Source organism: Rhinolophus ferrumequinum, chromosome 9, assembly GCF_004115265.2.
Source record: "Rhinolophus ferrumequinum isolate MPI-CBG mRhiFer1 chromosome 9, mRhiFer1_v1.p, whole genome shotgun sequence".
In the NCBI taxonomy this organism is placed as follows: domain Eukaryota; kingdom Metazoa; phylum Chordata; class Mammalia; order Chiroptera; family Rhinolophidae; genus Rhinolophus; species Rhinolophus ferrumequinum.
The window spans coordinates 36,940,746-36,959,581 of record NC_046292.1 but is presented as its reverse complement, the minus strand read 5'-3'; the positions used below and the strand labels follow the sequence as shown (position 1 = coordinate 36,959,581).

The following is an 18,836-nucleotide window of genomic DNA, read 5'->3' as shown; positions in this document are numbered from 1 at the left end:
TCCCATTAAACAAATGGTTTAAAATTCCCAATACCCAGGTGACACCCCATACCAATTACAACAATGTTTGACAGTAGGAACCAGGTATCAGAATTCTTAAAGATCCCTAGGTGACTGCAATGTGCAGCAAAGTTGGGGAACCAATTCACTAATCATTTAGGCAGGAAGAAGCTTTTGGAGTGATAATTAAAAGAAAAAAATTAAAACTGAAAGGAGCTTAAAATTCTACCTACAGTATGCTGCCTCTAAGTCACTAATACTAAATAGACCCCAAACATTAAAGGTATCAAATTAGCTATCTTCTTACATTTCTTTGGGATCTTGGATGGCAATATCTCTCTCCAAGTAGCTGATTCCAATATTTTATTAACCTTCCAGTGAAGAACAGTCCTCCAAAGTGACTATAACAATTTATACTCCCATCAGTATTAGATGGAACTTCTCCCATTTTTACCAAAACATGATAATGTCACTTTAAATTCTATGCCCTCTGTCGTGCAGGGTGGCATGCGGAGTCTCAGCTCCCACTCCCAGCACAAGAACACAGGATATGGTGAGGCCAAAAAGGAACACCCATGGAGCCATAGCTAGGGGAGTACCACTATATTCTCGCTGGCGGCTGGGGTTGGAGACACAGGAAGCAGGAGCCACACAATCCGCAACCTGCCGTCCAGTTCTCTGCAATTCGCAACCTTCTCTCTGCCGTGCTAACTGCAGTCCGAGCTTGTCAGCCACCATCTTCTTGCTAGCCCCCATTTTCTGCTAGCATAGCCATGGCAGTTATATTAGTGGCCAATGGCTCACTGGTTACAGCTGACAGCCAACTAGCCACAGCTGATGGCCATCCAATCACAGTTGATGGCCATTTACTAGTCGAGTGAGCACCTTTCCATGTGAAAGCGAGAGCCTGGAAACTGCACTCCTGGCTCTGTCCCCATACCCTCCTAAAATTTTTAAAAAATGTACCAAACACTTATTTAGGACTTGTTATATGCTTGGTACAAAGAGCATTACAAATATTAATTAATTTAAGTTTCACACCGTCAGCAGGAGTACAGGTACTATTACTATCTACATTTTATACAGGAGGAAACCAAAGCACAGAGAGGATAAATGAACTTGCTCAAGTGGTGGAGCAAGGATTCAAACCCAGAGTCTGGCTCCCAAGTCTATGCTCTTAAAGATAATGTAATGCTTCCTCTCATTATTATTTTAAAACCCTATATCTTAATCACAGATTAACTGATCAGATTTATCCAAAGATTAATTTACAAAGCTAGATCATCACAGCACAACAGAGAGGTGGCTAAACAAAAAATCATACATATAGTGGAAATAGTAAACAATGCAACCATTAAAAATAATGCATTAGAAAAATTCATTCAAAATTCAATTATATTTATCAGGTCCCCACCATGTGGCAGGCAACTGTTCTTGGCAATGAGGATACTGTGGTATTATGGACAATACAGTGGTATTACGGACAGTAATTCAAAATATATTTCATGAATAAGCAACAGCAATTAAAGTAATGGTTCATTAATGAAATTCAGTACCAGAAAAAAATCTGTAACACAATTTAAAAAAATGTATCTCAGATATACTCTTCATTATAAAAAGAACTCTATTGAATTTAATTCCTTTTTTTGCTAAGAAAAACATTTCAGTCAAAGGTTTTGCAATGTATGTCCCAGTTCCAGGCAGAGAAAATGGATAAAATGGAAGGAAGCGGTGAGTCATTCAAACATGCTCTTTTCATTCCCAACCACCATTAGAAATCACCTTATCAAAAACAGGTACATGCTGATAAGGTAACATCCAAACACAACAGTCGTTCAATAGTACCAGGAAACTCACAATACAATTTACTGAAGAAAAGAATACCTTTCGGAATTGAGTTTTTTGGTTATTAAAGAAAAATGCCATTATGATTTTTAAATCCCATAAAATGAAAGTAATCAAAAGTAAAATTTACTTACTTTAGCAATTTGCAGCAACACAATGCAGTGTTTAATTGATTCTACCATGCTCTATAAAAACAAAACACTGATTTTAGGACCTTCCTCCAAATAAAATGGTCATACGATGCTAAAGCTTAAAATATGAGTTCAAATGTACAGGGTTTAGGTCTATACTATACAAGAAACACCCTCTCTGGATATCCAGTGGGTTTTAATATGCTGGTGCCAAATAAACTTATCATTAGAAATTCTATAAATTATTAAGGAAGGCCAAACATTTGTTAATACTGAATAGTATCTAAATGGTTTTCAACACTTCAAACAAAGAAATATAAGTCTGATTAACTTCCAAATTCTTAGATCAACAGCAGCCAATCGCACTATAAATCCCTAAAACATCCATTCAAAACTTTTATGGAATTATGGAGAATAAAAGATTCTATCAAAATATTGGTGAACCAGGAACACTATTTTGCCTGATTTTAAATGCTTTTATCAAAATACAAATCTCATTAGTAGCCCATTATATAATGTCAGAAGGCCAGCGAATCAGAAAACTTGAATCACAATTTATTTTAATTTTAAGAAATATAACTGTGCATGGATGACATCTTTTATCCAAGGATCTCAAACAGACAAGATCAGAAACAGATAAAATGGTACATGAAGTCAATTTCAATTAGAGGGATTATTCTCCTCATTTAAATTCTTTTAGAAAATAATACAATTCTTAAACATCCTTGTAAAAATTCCTAAAAAATAAAATCTAAATTGCTCTTATTAATAGAAGCAGCTTAAAATATAATATTTTAAAGCACTTTTTAATGCAAAGCCAGAGTTTATCAAACATATAACTTACATTTGTTGTCTCTTTGAGAGTTTCAACTTTCTGTGAAAAACAATAAGTTTAAACAGAAATAATCAGAAGCACAAAGAGATATCCCTGTTTTTTACTGGTTAGTCATTTAAAGAAGTACACCAAAATGTACTCATTACTCTAAGTGAGTGCAGTCAACTTGGGAAGGGAGTACTTTTTCTTATACTTTGTTTTTATTTAAGTCAACTATTTAAATTAGAAATTCAGACATTTTATGAATTACATCCTCAAATAAACTTCATGTGATTCAATTAATGATTTATAAGAATAGTATAAAATATTCTTATTCCTTACCTGAAAACAAGTTTTGTCTTTTCTATAGATTCACTAAGTGATTTTAAAATATTTATTTTAGAATTGCCTTAAACTTTGCTAAGTTGTTTAAAAATGACATGGGACTAAATTCTAAAACTAAGACTGGGAGGTTAGCTAAACATGATTTACTACTATTAGTAAGAGTGAAAGAGCCAAATACAAGACTATGATTAAGAGAAATGCAAAAAATAAAAAATAAATGATGCTACATCAGGGAATTTAGTCAAGGAGAGAAAAAATGTAAATTGAAAACAAGAAAATGACAGTCAAATTACAAAGCAGCTGTCAGAAATCCAAAGGGGAGGGAGTGGGGGAACAGTACCAGAACTATAATTAAAGTGATACTTTTTTTGTTTCTTTATCTGGGCTTGTTTATTCTGAAAATTCTTGCCAGTTAGTTTATTAATAGCTGAAGTGATTACATGTAAATATAATAACTTTCTACCTTTAACATATACCAGAAGAGGAAAGAACTTACTCCTAAGAAGGTACTCACAAAAAAGGGAATATTAAAATTTCGTACGTTACCCTTTTGTTTAATTATGAACCCGTAACAGAAATTCACCAGAGAACTCCCCTTGACGTCTATATGGCAGTACTATCATACTAAGTCAATATCAGTATTATAGTAGATAAAAACACTGAGGTCCTTGGCCCTTCTGTTATTTCTCAATAAGGCTCTTGGATTTAAAATTTTTAAAGTCAAAATCATTATAGAAGGTACCTTTCTCTGTTCATCATCTTTGCAGTTTTGAAGTTTGTCATCAAAAAGCTACAAGAATTGGAAAAAAAAAGATTATAGAATCAAGACACTTTATTACATTTTGTATATTTACTAAATACAGAAAAGCAAACTTTAGTTCTTAAATACATGTCTTCCAGGGATGATTTATATGAATTTCAAGATAACATATTTTTTCCAGGCATTGTCTCAAGTCAGATTCTACTGAATTATTTCAAGCAGTCAGGATCAATTACTGAATGAATCACAAGCAAAAGAAAACAGACGACTTTTCAGAACTTAAAATATCAATTCCAAACCTAAGTTTTTTCTACTTTGTGATCCAAGTTTACCAACAATCCTCTTTTTCCCCAGGACCTCTGGTTGTAATTAACTTTCAAGTAGGAATTGAACGAGACAATTAATTTCAGTAATGATAAAGTAAGTAGAGAATCACCTCTCCCAATCCCTCAGTCCCCAAAAATGGAAAATGCAAGGCCTTAGAAATAGAGCCACTTAAAATTTACCAGTTTCAAAAAGTTTTTAAACAGAATGTCAATCTAATCTTGTCTTATTTTTTTCTAATTCTATTTACCTTCCTTAATAACTAAAAAGTATATTATATACATATACTACTTACCAATATAATTAGAGATAAAGATCTTTGAATAAAGTCATCCAGATCTTTTAATAAGTCAGCTTTAAAACCTGCTTTAGAACCACATAAGGTATCAAATAACTGTTTTTACTCAAAATCAAGCTCAGTAACATTTGCTACTTTGTATCAATTCAAGATATAAACTAATGCCATACCTTTAATTGTTCTATCAAGATTTGTAGATAAGCATCAGCTTCTGTAAGTTTCTTATCAAAGTCTTGGACACTAGGAACAAATCCTGAATCCAAACCCTAGAGAAAAATAAAATTTGCAATAAATTTAACAGTACCCAAGTAATATTTATTAGTACAAAAGATACTTCATATATGACATTTCAATTTAAAAAATAAAAATAGTACTTTTACATAAATAATAGGCCTATGTAAATTATCTAAATTCTCCAAGAATAATGGTACGTCAAGCTCCCTCACGAACTTTTAGCACCATTCCCTTCTCATCATGCTGGTGCTCAAATTAGGATTCACCCTGCTCTTCAGAATCACTTTCTTTTCTCCCAAAAGCACTATAATGGCTCCCAGTCATCTCCAGAGTAACAATAATTTAGCTAAAGGAACACATACAAAACAACCTATATTACTTCTATTTCCCCTCCTTTTGTTCAGTCCATTCCTCCAGTCCCTTAATTATAACTTCATATTCTCACTATTTAGTTCTCCTGTTCTCTTAACCCACCCCATTAGCACTAACGTTTTCTTCCTCCTCCCTTATCAAAAAAGAAAAAGAAAAAATAGCCTCAAAAATTCTCACCCATTCTAAGGAGGGGCCCTCTCTAGGTGAAAGTGACAACACTTCTGTCTTAATCAAATTCCCTACTCACTTTCACCCTTGGCATGAATACTACACTCTGGACATGGTGTAAATGTTTATTTATTTAGAGGGCCCACTTATTTCTCAGTTTAACAGTCTTGCATTTGCATGTCCTACTTTTTGTACACTAAACATTTTAAGCTCCAAGAGTATGGGATTTCTATGTTTTAACTCTACTCAAAAAAACCTTTTGAGTTCTTAATCATCTCTGACTGAAAAACACAGCAATCCTGGGTGTAAAAGACAAAACAGTTGGAGACTGAACAGGACTACCAGCCTGCCATATATGCATGCCCAGATGTCATGCAGTTAAACAGGGAAATAAGGGTCAAGAACAGCTAATGTCACACCCCAACCTTACCACGATACTCTGTACTAGATGGGTGAAATACAGTGGTTCAACATACCATACTTGCCTTTCATTTGTCGTATCGTCCCTGCCTTTGGTCAAAACATGCCAATCATTTTCACATTCCCCAGTTGGAGGGAATTGAGGTCAGAGTTCATTTTTTATTATACCAATTCCTCATCTTTGTATAACACTTCATCATTAAAAGCACTTTCACAGCCATTATCTCAAACACCAGATTGAGCAGCTATAGTATTATAGAAGCAACAATGGTTGGCAAAGCTGATTTCTAATTGCAGCTCAGCCTAGATATTGTGTCTTTCTAGGCTGCTGTTTTCTTACCTGCCAAATACAGGCGTCCTCCTCCTGCTAATATTAATGTGGCAGCAACTACCTCTGCTAAGGACCCACAGTTACTAACACTATGAATTACTACTGTTACTACTGTTGTTCTTCCAAAACTAAAATTTAAACTCTGAATCAAAAAAATTAAAAACCTAAGTCCTATTAAGACCATGGGAAAATCAACTTATCCTGCAATGCATTTTCTTTTTCACATTCAAAAGCAATAAAACTGCCTACAGTTTTTTACATGCATGCCTACTTTTTTTACATACATGTAAAGAAACCGCTTGAAATGAATATTGAAAAACCCCTTCCCAATGAGATGTCATGTATGAAAACAAAGTTTAAGAAACAATGTATGTAAAATCCAGATGTTAACAAAAATTGTGGTTAAATATCCTCATTTTTAAAGATAACTCAAAAAGTTCCTATTAGAAACATTTACTATGTAAAGTATGATAATAGAAGAAATGAAAAAGGATAAATCCATCACATTCCAGAGATACTCTATGGTACTTCACTAAGAAAGAAGGGAGTAATTTATTTCCATGTTACTGTACCAAAAATATTAGAAGGACTGCTTGGCTTGGATTTTGTTTCACTGAGCAATGTAACTTCATTATCAATAATTTAATTATAAGACCCAGTTAAAATCAGCTAAATACATTGTTCTTGCTAAATATTGAAAAGGTCAATAGTACATTCAAAAGTGAATGAAAGGTGAAGCATCTAAATGAGGCAGAAAAAATGATTTCTAAGAATTTTCCCTCTTCTGAATCAACTTCAAGTTAGCACTGTAAAAATCTAATATACCCTTTTGAACAAATCACTATCCCATTAAAAATCCTCTAGTGAATAAATGGAAACCAATTAGATTTAAATTACTGAGATCTGAAACCCACCTGAATTAATTCTTCAAAAACAACCCTTTGATGTTGCTATAATCATATGAACCACATCTTGGCCCTTTTCTCAGACCTGCCTCTAGATAATCTTCCACAGCATTCCTGTACCCTTTGAATAAAATCCACACTGCACAACACCCAAGTCAAAGGTCCATCTTTCTTTATGCAACGTATAGTAGGAAGTTTATTAAAACAGTTATTAGCTTAAAATCCCAGAACTGGCCTAAACTCCCTTGCACAGTAATCCATAAATCATAAATCTTTGGTGTACTTAAAAGAAAAAATCTACATAGTTGCCCCATCTGCAATCAATAAAATAACATGTACAAATTTATCAAAAACATGGACAAGCAAATGCTAGTAATTACACTGGTTTCTCAAATCTAGAATAATGCACTAGAAGAAATACAAGTTTTCACTATATATTGTGAGTTACACACATACATACATACATAGAATCAAAGCTATCTAAGTCCAAACTTGTGCTCAGAGAAGTTACTTTTATGTTGAAAGTCACCTAATCTGCTTTAGTATCGAAAGACAAGGAATTTACTACCTCATAACAGGATTTTTCATAAAAACTCCCTTAAAGTCATAATTATTCCTCTTTCAACCCTTACGATACAAGGTATTATATTTACTTATATCCTTTTCAATGGAGTTTTGGTTTAAAACATCATAAAAATAGAATACAGTCTTTTACCATGCTGAGAGTGGCTTGCCTTCCTTTGAAAAGAACTCAAAACAGGGCAGACCCTTTAAGACAGAATGGGACTTCATACTTCCTACAGTGACAACTTACAGTAGCTCTTGAGAACAAGCATGTTGGGAGTCAAGGAGATATACTTTCTAGTACTCACTCTGTCATATTTTATCACAATTAAATACTGACTGACTTCTCTGAAGGATTCTAAGCTCCATGAGGGCAGGAACTGTGCCACTCATTCGACGTTATCTCCAGGGCTTAGTATTGAATAAATGTATATGGCACTGACTGCAGCACGTGGCAACTACTGATACCATGATACCATTCTTCTCCATGACCACTACTCCTTAGCCTTTCTGTTCTTTCTCGTTTCCTTCTTCTACTCCCTCACTTTCTTCTTCACATCTTTCCTTCCTTCTCTTTTGTCTATGTCCTTTGGTAGTAACTAACGTGGTTATGTTGCATTTTTGGAACTCAGGATCAAAGAGGCTGCTGCTCCCTCCCTAATTTATCATATTGATGAGCCATAGTTCTAACTTGATAATTTCTGTTTGAATTCATTTAAAGCTTAAATTAAATATAACTATTACAAAGAAAGACAAAATGGTCTGTGATGTAAAAGAAGTTAAACCAGAAGAAATTCAATAGAGATCAAACCCAAATCTAAACATAGAATTAGAAATCTATGTAAAGAAAAGAAATCATTTATGTGCCAAATATGCTAAAACCAAAATAGTCTTCTAGCCTTCAAGAGTACTTTGCTAATAAAGAGAGCTAAAGTACAAATATATTCAAGAGTAACACATGATTGTTCTATCACCCAAGCTCTATGTATCCAGTTTAAAATATATACATAGACAGACACACACACCTGGACCAATTTAAGGGGAGCTTCAAAAATAACAATCTTGACCAGAGGATCAAACTACCTCAAAACTGTATATAAGTACTCCTCACTATCTTTCTAATATTTATGTTGAATAGCATCACTTTTCTCAGAAGGCCCTTCAAAGCTAACAAATGTCAGGAAAATAAAATGAATTCCTATTAATGACTTGAGTTCAGGCATTAAACACTATTTATACTTTATACATACACATAACTGAAAGCATCACCCCCGTTAAAAAGACAACTACTACAAGGGATGTCCTTAAAACTGTCTAAAGTACACATAAATTGTAGCTGCTTTGGACAGATACTCTCTTAGTAAAACAGTACAGGAGGCAATTTTTGAGACTAGGAGTAAGAACTTTTATTAAAGAAATTAACTCCTGCTGACAGAGGAAGAGTAATGAACAAAGGAGGTGGTAAAAGGTGGTTTAAGGTCTTCAGAATCAGGAAATAAGAAACTTATAGGCTAACTTGAGGAACTGAGAACAGTACAACAAGAAGGGCTATGGCTGAAGAACAACACTGTAAAAAGAAATTCACAAACGAGTAATTATTTTCATATCAAATCTTATTTCACAGCAAAAATTCAAAGAACCAGGTACCCTATCTATTAATATATCCAGTGCTTTCTCTTATACAGGACAAAATAGTATTTAATAAAAATATGTTGCAAAAAGAGAAAAGGAAAATATATTAGAAATAGACATTATTCCGTGTAAGTCTCACAGAAAAGTTCAGAATAACAAGAAAACAGAATAAGTTATCAGTAGCAGAATTGTAAAAGGGAGTACAGCTTAAAAATTTAACAAAGGAAAAAACACCAAAGAAAACAAGCCTCTTAATGAAAAATAAATGGCACGAATCCAGACAAAACTAGATGATCGTTAAAAATTAGCAGAGCATACACCCTATAACTAAAATAATGAAAACTTTGTAGAAATGTCGCTTTGATTAAAATATGAGAATATTTGGAAAGTTTATGTTCACAATCAGCAATTTGAGATGACATGCATCGCAGATACACAGATATACTTTCATCCAATGAGACAAGTATAGGGCATACTTACAATTGAATCACTTACAATTATTTTTGAAAATTCAAGAACTGGAGAGATACCAGAAGACTGGAAAAAAGCAAGTGTGGTACTGATCTTCCATAAAGGTAAGGAAAAGAGAGAATAGAAAGTTACCATACTGTGAGTATGACATCAATAACTAAGTAAAGGAATAATAAGAGAAAAATCCGTAACTATACAGAGGAAAAGTAGTTACATGAGCAGCAAAGTGGCAAGTTAAAAAACCAAAAAAAAAAAAAAAAAAGGTACATACATACTAAACTTAATGGCTTTTCTATTCCATCAGCAAATTAAGTTTTCTGAGAAAAGACATTTTGTCTCCTTACCAAATGATTTAAAAATTGGCTTAATGATGAAAAAGGTTTATTAAAGAAACCAGAAATATTAATAAGGCCATTTTATGTGAGGTATACTAATCTGTAATTTCCTTGGATTACTGAAAATTTGGACACATTTATAATCACTGTTGCCTCTGGTTTATCCACTTCAGCTAAAGAAAGAACAGGATTTAGAGGTATAGAAAAGTTCTAAGGGTAAAAATTTCTCCCTATTTTTAATCCTAAAGAATACTCAACTATCAATTAATTTGGAGTGAAGATTATCAATTCAAAATGTCCACAAAATTGAGCCTATTATTAAACATCTCCACTATAACTTCAGGAAAATATTTTTCATTTAAATCAATGTCTTGATCATCTAAGTCTCTAAATTACCGTGTTTCCCCAAAAGTAAGACCTAGCCGGACTATGAGCTTTAATGCATCTTTTGGAGCAAAACTTAATACAAGACCGGGTAAGACTGGGTCTTGTATTAAGTTTTGCTCCAAAAGGCGCATAGAGCTGATGGTACGGCTAGGTCTTATTTTCAGAGAAACATGGTGATAGATTTTCTTTTACGAACATGGTAGCTATAGCTTTCTTACCAACAACTACAAGGTACCCCCAAGAATGCCCTAAAAAGTAAGATCTTTTTCCATTGTTCTAAGTGAACAGTTCTAACTTCATGGACTGACCATGGATGCATAATATATATTAAAATCTTTTCCAGAGTATTAGATACTCTGCTATACACTTTTTAAGTGTTCTCATTTCATTATTACAACATAGTAAGGTAGACAGACATTAACCCTATTTAATAACTGCATACCTAAATCATCTAGCTGGGATTTTGTTTTAAATTGGGATTTCAACCCAGTCCTGTGATTTCAAATCCATTACATTTTTCTATTAAATCACAATATTTGAAAAAAAAAGTCATGGCATAAGAGCACTAAAATGTAATCTAAAAATTGCCCAGAGGAGCTTGATATAGTGAAAATTAGCGTAAGCTTTAAGGTTAGACTGATATAATTTTAAATTCTCAATCTTCAATTTTCTAACCAATTACATGTACAATCTGGCCAAATTACTTTCTCCACCTTCATTTTGTCGCTAGGGATACATATGATAATAAACCACTCAAAGTTTCTGGAAAGATGAAATGAAAGAATGTGTGTAAAGTAACACAATAGCAGGTGTTCTACTTCCTCTTCTTAATTTGGACTCATAAATAACCAGCATTCACCACTGTATCCCCAGTCCCCAAACTAGTGCCTAACATATACAAGGCACTCAATAAATATTTGATGGATAAAAACAAAATGAATTAGTAACTAAATAATACCATAAAACACATGTAATTTTAATAGAGATCTATAATCAAGAAAAGGATATAAGTATAAACTGTATTTCACATTCCTTTAAAAAAGGAAAACCAACAGTAAGTTGAACTCTGAAGAAGATAATAGGTAACAATAATTAAAAAGGTATGAGCAATAGACAAAACAAGTGGTAAAATACAGTCTTGGAAAACAAATCAGAAAAAAAATCCCGTGTGAGATGTTCAGAAAAGTACTGGGTATTAAGCCTGAATCACAAAAGGTAAATTGTACTGAATTATTACCTTGATAACAAAGACTCAAACAATAACAAGAAAACCTTCTTTTTCCCCATAAAATAATCTGGTTTTTGAAACTACATTAGTTCTTAGAAAAACAGAATCACTTTTATCTTTAAATTTACAAAGAAAATATACATTATATCATAATAATTAATATGCATAACATTAAGTTTCTTTTTTTAAAAAATATCAAAAAACAAATTTGAATTGCTCATACAGTTGGCACAAAAAAACCCAAAAAACTCCTTTGTCAAACAGGAATCAGGTACAGACACCAGTCCCAAAATTCATGAACTTTAATCAAAACTTTTAGCACAGCTGCTTACTCTTTATGATCTTTTCATCTAATACTGACACTGTTTTGTAACCCTTTGACTTACAGAACACTAATACTGATTAACACTAATATTGATTCCATAAAGTGAGTTGCTTACTCAAACTACACCAAAAAAGTCTGAAATTAGTTACTATTTTCCTCTGTTTTAATCACTGAAATCTTGTCTTTCCAAAAGATTCTCCCAATTTTTTCAATAAAGTCTTATAAAAAGTTATTGTCAAAACTAAATAAAACAAATAAAACTTGAAGTTTATAATTGGATGACCATATATCTTAGTTTGTCTGCGATAGTACCTGTTTATGCCTGTTGTCTCAGCAAAATTATTAGCAACCGCCTTCACTCTCAAAAAAGCCCTAACTGGGCCATGAAATCATATGGTCTCCCTCTCTATAAAGGATTTAACTAGCATTTTAGAGATATAAATGTCTGGAAGACATATAAATTGCTTCAGAATGCAGCAAATTACTTAAAAATATAGATATACATAAAATGAAACATGAGTTTATAGGCTCTGAATGCAGAAAGCCAACTATAGAAATAAAGGACACCAGAATTCAAGTCAGTATTAACTGAGAGCTTACCTTATGGTAGATAAATGGAGACAGGAGTAATGTAGAAGTTACATTTTTAAAAAGTTCTTTTATTTTACTTTGTTTTTTTAATTGAAATTTATTGGGATGACAATGGTCAACAAAACTACACAGGTTTCAAGTGTACAATTCTGTAATACATCATCTATCTATTGCATTATGTGCTCACCACCCAGAGTCAGTTAAAAAGCTATTTTATTTAAACACACACACACACACACACACACACACACACACCCCTCTGAAATAAAAACACATGAAACATATATTATTCATGGGGAGTGGAATTGAGGGAAAGGACATTTGAGATGGGTTCTTAGCGTTCTTTACTTTATACACTGATGTTGTCTGATTTATTTTACAGGTAAGTATGCATTTATTTATATTCAAAAGCTTTATGTAAAAAATAGGAAACTGTACAGATCATAAATATTTTTCAAAAAACTGTGAAAAACTTTTAAAATTATCTACAAAATGCTAAAATGTCTTAAGAAAGTAAATTTGGCAATTCTGAAGCTGCTCAAATATTCCTTTCCAAGCAAAATAAAATGTAGCATAACAGATTTATAACACTGTTTACAGATAAAGCACAAACTAGCAAAAAAGCACTTAAAAATTAGCAATCACCACTATACTAGAATAAATGCTGAGAAGACCAATGGCCAGTAAAATAAAGCAGAATAGTTAGTTTTCCCCCCACATCCTTCCTGCCAATAACATGAACATGACTCATGTTATGAGCAAACTCATAAAAAACGAAAACACCTACTACATTATTCCCAATAAAGCACTGTGTGACCACGAGGGATTGACAATCAACCCAAATTTTTCTTTTCATGCACTAGTTGGTCAGGCTATTAGCAGTATCTTTCTTAAAAGTCATGGGTTAAGTCATTCCAGGATTTAAATAAACCCTGCCTGGTTTACTAGTATGAGATGGAAAAAATACATTCTTTCCCTCCCTAATCTCAGATTACTGCCTATCATTCAATTTAACAGCATTTTGGAAAGCCTCAATATTTTTAAGGGTCCACCAAAAACAAAAGTTTTAGATAAGTTTCCTGGAAATTTGTTCTATGTATAACAAGGAGAAATTCACATTAAATACATGAATCCTTAAACTGAGTGTTTCAGTTGTTCAAGGTATGAAATAACTGCCGAATTTCCATTCATTGTATAATCCTCATTGAAAATTTGAATTAAAAATGTTTTCAAAAACAAAACCTCGTATATTCATATATTCCTCTAACAAAACTGCATCTCCTTGTATAGCAAAATATAACATTGAAAATTAATACCCAAGGGGGCTAAATGATAAACTAGTCAGATAAATAGACAATCAGTCCTAAAAGGTTTACTTGTATCTCACACAAACCAACCAAACAAAATAGAGCAAAAACAATAACCACGAATTTAAAAGAATGGATTTTATAATCAGTTTGGCATTTATCCTTTAAAAACTATATATGCCAAAACAGTTGCTGTACATCTCATTTTAGCTGCCAGTGACTATCAAACAAAAGGAAACAGGTTCAGTGATTGCTAAAGCTGTCTGAAGTAATACGAAATTAGCCTGATTTAGTTTAATTGTCAGAAATCTATCAAAATGGTCTAAATTACTAGAATATGTATGTTCATGAGGACAGGATTTTGTTTTGTTCTCTACTGTATCCCCCAGCATATTGCTTGGTTTCTAGCAAGTGCTCAACAAAAATTTTATAAATGAATAAAATAAATTCTGAAATGTGCCTACCTGTTAGCATTTAAACATAAAAGGTAATCAAAAGAAGGTCTTGCAGATAATAAATCAGAGTATTCATTTAAAAAAATCATAAATAACTCATTTAGTTATTAGAAAGGATTTTTTGTAAGTATGGATTCTGAATTTTTGTAAGGCTAATTAAAAGTTTTCAAGAAAAAAAGAAACTGAATAGAAGGGGAGACATTGTACTGTACAGGCAGTGTAAGAAGCAAGACTTGGCAATGACAATTGACTTGTCCCTCTAAGAACTTGTTTTCTCATGCAAATCTCATGAGCACTGCTCTACACATACTACTCAGGGTCAGAAATCAGTGTTACAATATTTTATTCATTGGGAATCTCTTATGACTATGGCACTGTGCTGGATTTGGGGAAGCCAAGATGAAACTCCTGCCCTAAGAGTTTCAAACCTATTGGAGGATATAAACATCTGTCTACAAATAACTGATTCAAGGATGGTAAAAGAAGTGTCTATAAGAAGATTCAAAGGAGAAAGTTAAGGGGATGAGAAAGGTTTCACAGAGGTAACATTTTAGAATGTAAGATTTGGACAGAGACGGAAAGGGAAAAGTATTACCGCAGTGGGCCTGCGCTGGAAACAGCATATGCAGATGGAATGTTCTCTTTGATGAAGTGATTAGGGAATGAAGGCAGGGTTAAGGTAACAAACAAACAAACAATGGATACTTAAGTACCCAGGAATTAGGAACAGGGGGACCCTTCACCACAGCCAAGACTGAAGGAACAGGAAGGAAACAATGTTACATGGGCCAATCAAAGGAGGAGCTACTCTGGACACTCTAGTTGTAGGAAACAGCCACTGCCAAAAATGCATCAAATCAGAGAAGGAACAAAAGGAATAAATATTCCAAAGGTTCTCTCTTTTCTTCCTTCCATCTCTGTCACTGCCTCGCATCACTAAACCTAACCACAAGTCAGAGGATCAAGGACGCCAGGTGACACAGGCTGCAAGATCAGCCTCCTGGAGTAGACAGCGAAGAAAGGCAGAGAATGAATCTGTAAGAAAATGGAGAATGACCAGAAAAGGCATAGTCCCCGACTCAGAGCTAGTATAAACACAAAGAGAGGCTGGAAAGCAGGAGGCCAAATGAGGAACAATATTCTCTTAGAAAAGCATCAGATGATATTTTTCAGATCCAGATGCTGCATCTGAAAGGAAACCAAAATTAGTGGCTGAACTGGAAAAATTACTGAGGTTTGTGGCGTAAGGTGAGCAATGGATGAAGACGAACACCAGAGCAGCACCTCAGTTCTCTCTAGAAATAACAAAAGAGAAAGAACCATAGGGCTCTAGTCCTAGTTATTTTAGTCTCTAACTGTGACCTTGGGCAAGTCCCTTGGCTTCTCTGAGACTGTTTCCTCCACTATAAAAATAGGTATAGGTTGATTAAAACTCCAAGATCAGTTCCAGGATTCTGTGAAGCCAGTATCTCCAGGTAAATAACCATGTTCACCAGGTAAGTAAATACCTCACCGTACTGGAAAAAGCTAGAGTCCACTTACTTTTGAAAAGAGTTAATTTCGTTTAAATAAAGACACTTACAGGTTCCAACTGCAGCCAAGTCCTCCATGGTATGACAAAGAATGCTAACACACAAGCAAACTCGATCATCTAGTGTAACCTTGAAACTGAATGAAAAAGACTACTGCAACCAGATTTTAAAACATGCTCTGGAATGTAGAGAATGCAAAGAAACAACTGAGTAAGCAGAATAATTTGGTTGAAGTGGCACATTTTGGAAAAAACACAATAAGTTGCTCCATCAATAGAGCAAAGAGGCAAAGTTCTTATAGGTGTCTCCAGAAATAAATGAACTCCAATGTGGAAAGGACTGTAAGTCTGAGTCATTCTCTGTCTCTGTCTCTGTCTCTGTCTCTCTCTCTCTCTCACACACACACACACACACACACACACACACACAAACGACTACCACTCCTTCATAACACAAATATTCATTGAATACCTGTTATGTGCGAGGTACTACCATCATCTTCAAAGAACATCTTTAAGAGCAATACAAACAACAGCACATATAAATAATCATTAATTGATCTCCTGGAATGAGCTCAAATTTTACCCCTTCCAAGCAGCCTCTCTGACTTCTCTAGCCACCAACGTGCTCTTTTTCTTTTTCCTCTGACTCCACCACAGAACCATTCTGTGCTGACACTGCTATCAGCCTTCTTTCACAGAGACTGGGAGCGGGCGGGGTAGCTTGCCTGGGAATCTGTTCACCATTTATAACATAGTTGCTAAACATTTTCTCCAATCCTGTAGCTCAGGTGTGGCTGCAACCAGGGAGCTCCCGGACTTAGGAAACATTTCTCACTCACAGAGATAAACCTAATTCCAGTAAAACCGAGCCAAAAGTTTGCACACTTAGGATATGATTAAGTTACATATTTTGATCATTTAACAAACATTTATTAAGTACCTACTATGTGCCAAGCTCTGGACTAAAGACAAAGGCTCTGGGGATACAAAGATGAGTAAGGACCTCTGATCTCTAGGAGACGAGAGTCTAATCCAAGAATCAGATGGGTGAACAAAAAATATACAATGCAACCTAGTGAAAGCTATAATATAAAGAGAGAAATGAACAAAGTGCTATTATAGCACACAAAAGACAAGAGTAATTCTAACTCTGTCTGAAGGAAGACATCAAAGAACAAGTAACACACGAGCTGAGCCGTGTCTTAAAGAACTGGAGGTTTTGTCACCTGATAAAATTCTGAGCAATTATAATTCTAAGCAAGAGAAAAAGGCTGTGAAAGGACAAAGAGCTATGAAAGGCTATGGCATGTTTGAAATGATTCAGTTCACAGTGCTAGAGTAGACGCCTTGGGTAACAGCACCTGCAGCCAAGTCCAAGCTCGAGAGAAATTAGGACGAGGTTGTGAAGGGCCTTGAAAGGACAGGCTACCCAGCTGGACTTTGGCAAGAGGAACCCAAAACAAATTGTTAAGTACAGGAGTGACTTAGTCGGATTTGATTTTGGATAAAGGAGTATGGATGGAGGGAGTCTAGTGACTGGGAGACTACATAGAAGATTTTGCAAAAGTCTAGGTGAGAAATGATGAGGGCTTGAATTAAAGCATTATCATGTGGAAAAAAACCAGACCAAATCCAAGAGACATTACTAAGGCAAGTTTAACAGGACCTGGTGATGGGCATGGAAAATAAGGGATATGGAAAATGGCTTTAAATGACTCACTGCTTGTGTGTGGTGGAACTTTTAGGGAGAGATACTTGGCTTAGTTATATTTTCAACCTAAGAACTATTCTTTCAAACATAATCTTTGTTTAAACCTTTACTGAAAAATCTTCCTAAATATAATTTTTGGCTAAGTGCATTACAGTAATCATAAAAACTGTCTTTTTCTACAGAATCCCCATAAACATCGGTTATCACTCTACACTAAAGTTTAGATACTGAAAGACCTTCACCTATCTCGGGACATCCTAGAACTTGATTTTTAGAATAAAAGCCTGATATCCTCTTTCTCAATCAATAGTCTGCAAACCATGCAACTAGGTAATTTTCCAATCAGCAGAATATGGTTGCTTCACAATGTTCTTTCCTAGCAGATCCAAACTTACATGGAATTAAATTCTCTGCTGATCTTAAAAACTGGGGATGGCTCAGTGGTTAAATACCAAACACAATCTTTTCACATTAATAAAAGAAAACCGTAACATCTAGAACTTTAGAAATATCAAAGTGGATGTGACCAATAGCCTTTGCAGCCTAGTATTTATAGAGAGGCACTTCAAGCTTCTCTATCATCTTTCTTATTTCCCATTTAAGCTCTCAGACTAAAATTCTGATTTTTAGTGGTTTATATCCCCCTGTGCCAAGAAAGGTACTATGTTTTTTATTTATGTTGTCTCTTGTTGGTCACAAAAAGTGAAAGTTAAAAATTTTTTAAGTAAAACTGAATGAGAGATGTTAACACTATTCATTAAAGGGCTCTACCACCTACTCAGTTCATTACAGGCCATGTACTGACAGATGATTCAGATAGTGGAGGAGAATTTCCAATTTAAAGTGCACTATAAAAGCTCTTAAAACTGCAACCACTATTCTAAGATCCCGCCCAGCTTCTCCACCAAAACTAGGAGAAATAATTACCTGATTCGTTTTTAATTTCCTAACAGCTAAAAAGTAAACAGATCAAGAAGCAAAACCAAATGTTACTTCAAATTAGCAAAAAGTTCAATACACCTTTCACTTTCATAATAAAAATACTTACGAACAGTATGAATGCTGCAAAAAATGCACTATTCAAATATACTTCCTAGTCTATTCATTAGACTCAACTTTGCTGAGAACTTAAATCTTTGCCCTCAGTTTTAATGAGTCCCGTACAACTATTCCAAAGTTTTCAATATTTTCACACAAGCTACCCAAAAAGCATAAAACACCACCCTCCCCACACATACACTCACAAATAATAACACCCATAATTATTACACACACAAAGACTGGGCCAGGCAAGAACACTGTACCAAAAAATAAAACAAAATGTTTGACCTGCAACTGGAGATTCTATT

General features: G+C 34.2%; 1 protein-coding gene across 11 annotated transcripts in view; it reads right to left on the bottom strand.

Moving 5' to 3' along the window:
- The window catches only part of OSBPL9 (oxysterol binding protein like 9), a 128,781-nt gene that overhangs the window by 34,929 nt on the left and 75,016 nt on the right, over nucleotides 1-18,836 (bottom strand). For 7 of the 11 annotated variants that reach the window (XM_033114975.1, XM_033114983.1, XM_033114976.1 and 4 more), the window contains 4 exons: nucleotides 4,688-4,783; nucleotides 3,878-3,925; nucleotides 2,821-2,850; nucleotides 1,980-2,030 (listed from right to left, as the gene is read on the bottom strand). In XM_033114975.1, the coding sequence (XP_032970866.1) occupies nucleotides 1,980-2,030; nucleotides 2,821-2,850; nucleotides 3,878-3,925; nucleotides 4,688-4,783 (225 nt within the window). Of the gene's footprint in view, nucleotides 1-1,979; nucleotides 2,031-2,820; nucleotides 2,851-3,877; nucleotides 3,926-4,687; nucleotides 4,784-9,638; nucleotides 9,708-15,824; nucleotides 15,844-18,836 lie in introns of those variants that run through there. The other 4 variants (XM_033114973.1, XM_033114974.1, XM_033114977.1 and 1 more) reach the window with 2 other exon arrangements.